At 40.6% G+C, this 7,226-nt stretch overlaps 1 protein-coding gene across 5 annotated transcripts in view; it reads right to left on the bottom strand.

Annotated features, from left to right (window-relative positions):
* Col24a1 (collagen type XXIV alpha 1 chain) overlaps window positions 1–7,226 on the bottom strand; it is a 264,470-nt gene that overhangs the window by 31,710 nt on the left and 225,534 nt on the right. For all 5 annotated transcript variants that reach the window (XM_031375746.1, XM_031375747.1, XM_031375745.1 and 2 more), the window contains 2 exons: window positions 4,588–4,641; window positions 1,650–1,685 (listed from right to left, as the gene is read on the bottom strand). In XM_031375746.1, the coding sequence (XP_031231606.1) occupies window positions 1,650–1,685; window positions 4,588–4,641 (90 nt within the window). The remainder of the gene's footprint in view (window positions 1–1,649; window positions 1,686–4,587; window positions 4,642–7,226) is intronic.

Below are 7,226 nucleotides of genomic sequence, written 5' to 3'. Positions count from 1 at the left end.
GTGTGTGTGTGTGTGTGTGTGTGTGTGTGTATGTGTGTGTGTGTATGTAAGCAATTGTCGACTTAGCTCTTTGAAGCCATGGCTAAATCAAATCTTTCCTTTCTAAGTTGTTTATGTCACATATTTTAGTCACAAACTATGAAAGAAAACTAATATAATAGGCTTATTGAGGAAAAGGCTTAGTGATGTCTCCGAAGAAAAGAACTAAGCTACAGGTGACGGGCATTGTACTCAGCCCTGGGTATTTATGTTGTTTCCAGAGGTGGGGACAGGATATGCCCAATACTCCAGCAAGTCCAGCCTATGCAGATGGCTTTTAAATAAACATGTCCAGATGAACAGAAGCAGAGGGGCTTAAAAGCATGCTATAGAAGCACAAGCAACAAGAACTTTAAGTGAGGAGGCTGCAGAAAGAACGGGAGAAAAGGCAGGAGACTGCAGTGTCTGAACCTCATAGCTATCTATTGCTCACCTGGCTTTACAGGGCCTTCCAGGCCTGGCTCTTGGACCCCTCAGCAATGTGGGAGATCCCTTCTCTACATGGCTTCAGCTCTGTCTATGTTTCATTTAGAAGGGAATGGCCTGCCTGGTCCCTAACTTCTTTATTCTAGATGCCATATTTTTATCAGAAATCTAAAATTTCAGTCCTAACTTATTGAGTTTTCAATCTGTCAGAGCAAGTCATTTGTTTTCACACGCAATGCCTATAACATTCCTGTATTATGACATCGCCATGGGCTCTTGAGGTTTCTTGACCTCACGGAAGCTTATGATCCAGCCACTGTGCTAAGGATAAGCCAGACACGCAGAGCCAGAGAGCTATAGGAAGTGAGCTAACACCAACCTCTGTTTTTCATTTTCCCATTTCTATTCAGCCTGAGAGATAAGACTCTCTATGTGCCTGTGATCTGGGCTCCCGCTATGTTGCCTGTTGGGAAAAAGTCTAACATCATGTGTTCCCCCTTTCAGCTAATTAGCGTAATTAATGCACTCCATGCCTACTGTCTCTTCATGGGGGACGCTGCAATCTGGTCAACATGAATCATTCTGTGGCAAAACCCAACCGAATGATGGTACCTTGGGGAAGTAATGGTGGGTGTGCCCATTTGTTTCACTCTGGTGGCCTTTTTACTACCTCTATACCCAGCTCACACTACCACTATGTATACTAAACAAATATACAACAAAAAGTTTATTCAAAATGAATGCCTGTTATCCTTGCCCTCAGGAGGAGGAGAGGAGATGGGGAGTAAAACTTTGAAGCTAGCCTGGGCGACATAAACAAGCTAGTACTTTGAGTCTACCTGGCGGTGTCATTAGTGTTGGCTGGGTATAGCGTGTGTGTCTAATGTGACCTAGTAAGGCGATTTGCTTGGGCCCTAGAGAAGGCGCATTCTCTTCGTGTACATGGTGATCTTGGGAGACTATGATTGACAGGTCCTTAAGTACATTTAGGGCTCATCAGATCGATACATAACCATGCAGGTTATTTCTTTTTCTTGACAACTGTAATTTATTTATTTATTTCTTTTACTCCACAAGTATCAGGTGTGACAGACAAATCTAACATGATCTTTGATTCTCTGGGGATTATCACAGAGACATAAAGGATGACGTAACCACAAATTTTGTCATTTAGTTAAACTTACAGTTTCACCTCTAAAGCCTTTTTCACCTCTGGGTCCCTAGAAGAGAGGGAAGAAAGATTCAGTGTTAGGGCCACTGTCTGTTTGAAGCAGCGACAGTTGTGCTCAGGAATGTGTCATTTTATACTTTTGTTTTATTACCTAGTAAGATTTGTTAATTCATATACAGTCTAGATTTTCTGAGTAAGCAGAAATTACCACAAAGCCAAACCAAACAAGCAACCTATACTGATGGATTGTGCTGTGTGCTCAGCATTCCAAGCCACCCCACAGGGAAAGGAAAGCAACAGTGACATTAGGACAGCTGTCTGACATTCATTCATAGGTGCATTTGGAAAGGACATTCTTTCCATTTCTGAGTTACGATACGTTTCTCTTTGCCTTTGAAATCTGTGTTTCTTGAGCAGTTTCTGTGCTCTCTTTCATTCTTTCTCTGCTCCCCTTTAACTTTATTTCTGCATGTGCTGAGGTGGGGCATGTGTGGGAGTTTGAGGACAGCTCTCACAGGGAGCTCTCCCTCCCCTGTGGAGTCTGAGCTCAGGCTGCCAGGTTTGCATGGTGAGCTCTTAATCTGCACTGTGAATAATTTTCCCATATTCAAAATTCCCATATTTAAAAATTCAAGCTTAAAATAAGTGACTAAAAAATAGTTTTCAGATTTCTAGACATCTACAGTTCCAACCTGTAAGCTACAGCTGAGCTTTCTGCATCATTTTTTTAAAATGTTTTTTTTTTTTTCTGTTCTGTTTTTACATCAACTTTACCTGGGACTTTAAAAATGGTGAAAAGTCTAATATATTTCAACACCAATGAGATTCCAATTAATTCCATCTCCCTTCTCTGCGACCAGTATAGGAGTGGCCATGTGGCCAAATGCTAGTCCACTGCACATCAGAAATATCCAACCTGAAGAGTGACTCTGAGCACGCGTAAGCAACTAAATTAAGAAACTCACCAAATGAGAAATCTTTTGTCCTTATTCCTGTACTTAGTATAGGTCAGTTTGGGTCAGGATTCCCACTACTAGCAGTTGTTTTTGTAATGATTAAATTACAATACACTCACATATCTAATTCTGCACCGTCCTCTGTTACATTGATCAACTTCTTTCTTTTTACCACCCTGCATTCCATGACAATAACTTTGCACCCTCATTATTGTTCTCCATCATTGCTTCCACCCCTACTGATTTTCCCTTTCAATTTTCCGTTTGTGTGTGTGTGTGTAATTTTCAGATGATTATTTCTTATAATGGATTCTTCTTAGAATGGAAAAAACCAGAATATGGAAAAAATTTGAAAAGAAATTTGATATGCACTTTGAATAGCATAATGACCTTTAACAGCTATGGTATAAACAAAACACAGTGAGATATTTTCATTGAGACATTTCTTTATCACATTTTCCTTGACCGATAATACTTCACATTTTTGACAGAGGAGGACAATCATTCCTTAATCAGAACGGCGTGTGCTACAGAACCACCCACTGAACTATGAGAACTCTCCCACCTACAGTTTTATGTTGCTCTGAATAGCCAATGTTGGAAGCCAAGAGAATGAGTTACACATTTTATTTCTTTTGAATAAACTCCAGTAACTTTCATGGCAAATTCTCTAAATTTATGAAAGAGAAAAGCTCTCCTTAACACTTGAAACATTCTATTTTCAATTTTAAATATGTCTACATACAACACTTTCAAATGATTTACAATATGGCTTCCCGGAAGGAAATGAGTCTTTGTTTTCCCAGGTTCGACCCTATTGTGTTCCTCTGTGTGGAACTTATCTGGGCTGTAATGGGTCCCAGGACTGGGGCTATGTTTCAGCCATTGTCTTATTTCTGTAATGGGTCCCAGGACTGGGACTATGTTTCAGCCATTGTCTTATTTCTGTAATAGGTCGTGGGACTGGGGCTATGTTTCAGCCATTGACTTATTTCTTGGTTTTGTTTCACCACTGGCACTGGCACTATACTGACGCTATGCCCACTTCAGACATGGCTGGGACAGGAAGAGGCAGCTGTGTAATTCACTGGGTCTCTTACCTTGACAAACCAGATGAACCTCTACGAATGTCATCTACTGAACAGAAATGATGCTCACTCCAACCATATGTTGTACCAATTTGAGAAAATGTCACAGAAAATTAAGCAAAACAAAAGCCACAGCAGTGAAAAAAGGCCTCTGAAAGAAGTTAGCCTTGTACATTTTCATATTCTTCTGACAGTGTAGCCTGCACTGAGACTCCTTTCTGTCATGTCTAACCTCCCACTATCCTGTTTTTTTTTTCTCAGTTTACCAACATCTTACTCTTCATAGTGGGTACTTTTAGCCAGTGATTCTCAAGCTGTGGGTCGCTAGCTCTTCAGGCACTGAACACCACAACGTGAGAAACTGTACTAATGGGTCACAGCATTAGGAAGGTTGAGAACCACTGATGTAAAGACTCAGATCTGGGCTGGAGAGATGGCTCAGTGGTTAAGAGCATTGACTACTCTTCCAAAGGTCCAGAGTTCAAATCCCAGCAACCACATCTGTTCACAACCATCTGTAATGAGATCTGATGCCCTCTTCTGGGGTGTCTGAAGACAGTTACAGTGTACTTAAATATATAAATATTAAAAAAAAAAGACTCAGATCTTGTCAGTCACTCTCTGTGTTCCATCTTTCAGAACTTGACCCATGCTTCCTTTAGTGACTGCTTCTGTGTTTAACAAGCTTCCTGCCTGGCTCAGTTTATTTTTCTTTTCTCAAGCTTGAGTGCCTCCACCATTCAAACGTGTTATTCCATCACCCTGAAGAGTGATCTCCTAGAAGGACATATGGATTTGCCTTTCAACCTTTACTTCCCAAAGACCAAACCAATTCATTATGGAGTATTCTAGAATTAGAAAAAGGATCAACAATAACAGAATACAAGCTATGTTGTAATAAACTTACAGTTCCACCTGTTGGGCCTATTATCCCTTCTCTGCCAAGAGGGCCGGTGTTTCCCTGTTGGGGGGTAAAGAAAGCAGTCAGTCTTGGTCTAAAACAAAAAGTCTGCTGGAGTGATGTTTCTGTATACTGTGTGAACACGTGTCTGTGCCCTTCCTCGCCTACCTAAGGCACCCTTTGATTGGTTAAAATAAAAAGCCTATGGCCTATAGCAAAAGACAGAGCTTCTGGAACTCTGGACAGAGCAGGGAACTCTAGGACGGAGTCAGGCACAGGAGACTGACCATCTAGATTCCGAGGAAATCTGACATGTGGAACTGGTGAGAGGCAACCAGTCATATGGAAGACATAGACTAGTATAAACAGGTTAATAGAAGTTAGGAGCTAGCTGGGGAGCAACCTAAGCTAAGGCTGAAAGCATTGTAAATAAATATAAGCTCTGTGTCATTGTTCCGGAACTGGGATGGGCATAGAAAGGCCCAAGGTTATAGCAGTCAGTCTTGTTCTCCATACAAATTAAAGGAAATAACCAGAAAACATGTGCAGTGATAAAATTGCTATCTCAAAATAGCTTTTGTTTAGTATATTATTATTCCTTCTCTGACAAGAGGGCCAGTGTTTCCCTGTTGGGAATAAAGAAAACAGCCAGTCTCAGTCTAAAAAAAAGTCCATTGGAGTTATGGTTTTATATTATTAGCATATAGCATAGCATATTATTAGTGGACATTACAGTAATTTTGATACTACATGATACAATTGTAATATTGCTGTAGTTTCCAATGAAGGAGCTATAAGTTATTTCTAACTAATACAATTCAAAATGGAAACTTTCATAGGATGAGAAGTCCAAGGTTATATTTGATGTTGCTTTCCATAGGGGTTTTAGAACAATGAACAGATTTTTGAATGAGTTTTTGTATAAATGGTGAAGGGGTGGGGTCCTGGTTTCCATGACACACTGCAGAAAGAGAGTTCAGGGCAGAACCAGAGGGCATCTCCTGTGACCAACCAAGCTACAGGTTCCTCTGTGAGACACTGCAGAACCGGACATGAAAGGTGCTTAGCATCTGATCCGTTGAGTATGAGGATGTCCCTGAATGAGTTGGGTAGCTAGTAAGTTCCTTTCTAAGTATGTACAAACATAGACTGTCATTTTCGAATGAATATAATACTCCTTGAGGTTTTTTTTCCTACCAAATTCTACTTCCACTTCAGTTGACAGAAAATTTCTCTTTCTGATTGAGAGTTAGCATGGAATATGCAACTATAAATATCTAACAGGTTTTTTCTTTTCCTATGTGTGGAGATAAAGCAAAAAATTGCCTACTCTGGTAGCTCTGATAGTAGTAGACTTACAAACTAAAAATTACCTGACAGACTAAATGAGTTGAGATCCCTTTTTAAACATAACAAACTTTAAGGGATGATTTGTAAACATGGTACTCAAATTTCAAAGATCTATAACTGAACTGAGAAAGTTGGTATTTTAATTTAATGCAGTGTAGCCTCCAAACTCAATAGATGTTGAGGAAACTTTAGTCTAATTATGACATAAGTCTCCCAAATAATGTTACTTGAAAGGTAAAGACTACCACTTGGAGAAAATACACTGAAAACATTAATGACATTTGTCTAAGTGTTCACAAATGTCAAACTATGGTTTTAATAGTAGGTATTAGTTAACTATGTGGTAGGTAGAGGTTATCTACATAAGGCATGTTTTTGGAATGGGGCACAATGAAGTCCCAGTTTCCTAACTTAATTACTCTTCCTTAGTCATCAAGCACTTCTTGATTTCAGGAGTAGGAAGCAGACTTGAGGCCACTTACTACCGACTGTGCATTCTGATTCTGTAGTGTTAGTGAGCAGCCCTGTAGTTCATGGTGTGGCCAATCAGATAGGGAGGCAAATTCTTTCTCAGTTGGTGTACTATCTTACCATGGTCTTGGAAATATTTTCCAGAGACTTAGTTTTCTGAGCTGCAAAGCAGGGTGATAGCACCTCTCGGAAGATTTTAATTAGGATTAAATGACGTAAGAGGCACAGACTGGACAGTGGTAGCCCTCCCAGACCATCTCTCCCCAATCCCAGCCCATCAGGATCTTTACTTGCCTCTCAAGCCTTCTCTTACGCTAAGCCTCGTGAGCTCTTTACATGAATTGCATGCCCTGTACTGTTAATCAGGTAACAAAAGGGGCTGACCCATGAAGTGATATGGGCTCTAGTCCTGGCTCATAGAGCCTCAGCCCTTCATGGAACCCCACTTATTGACAGCAGCCAGACACTGATGAAGTCATGAGAGCAACATTTACTTTACAATAGCCCATTCGCACACTACAGTTGTGGATGGTCAGGAACGACACTTTATGGGACGGCACCCACTTTCCTTGCCTCCTTAGAAATGGAGAAAACAACCAACAAGCTTACACACCTGACTACGTGTGCAGGAATCCATGCAAACATCTCATACAATGCTGTTCTTTGTTTCATTGAAATCAAGTTATTGATGGAACTAGGGGGGCCTATAGAATTTTAAGAGCCTGACTTCATTCACTACTTTGACCGAGACAGTGGTTTGGGGTCCTAAAGCTCTGCAGGAATCTTTCCTGCTGTGTTTGAACTCTCTCTCTCTCTCTCTCTCT

Source organism: Mastomys coucha, unplaced genomic scaffold (assembly GCF_008632895.1).
Source record: "Mastomys coucha isolate ucsf_1 unplaced genomic scaffold, UCSF_Mcou_1 pScaffold16, whole genome shotgun sequence".
Taxonomy (NCBI): Eukaryota; Metazoa; Chordata; class Mammalia; order Rodentia; family Muridae; genus Mastomys; species Mastomys coucha.
This window is presented reverse-complemented; position numbering and strand designations above follow the sequence as displayed.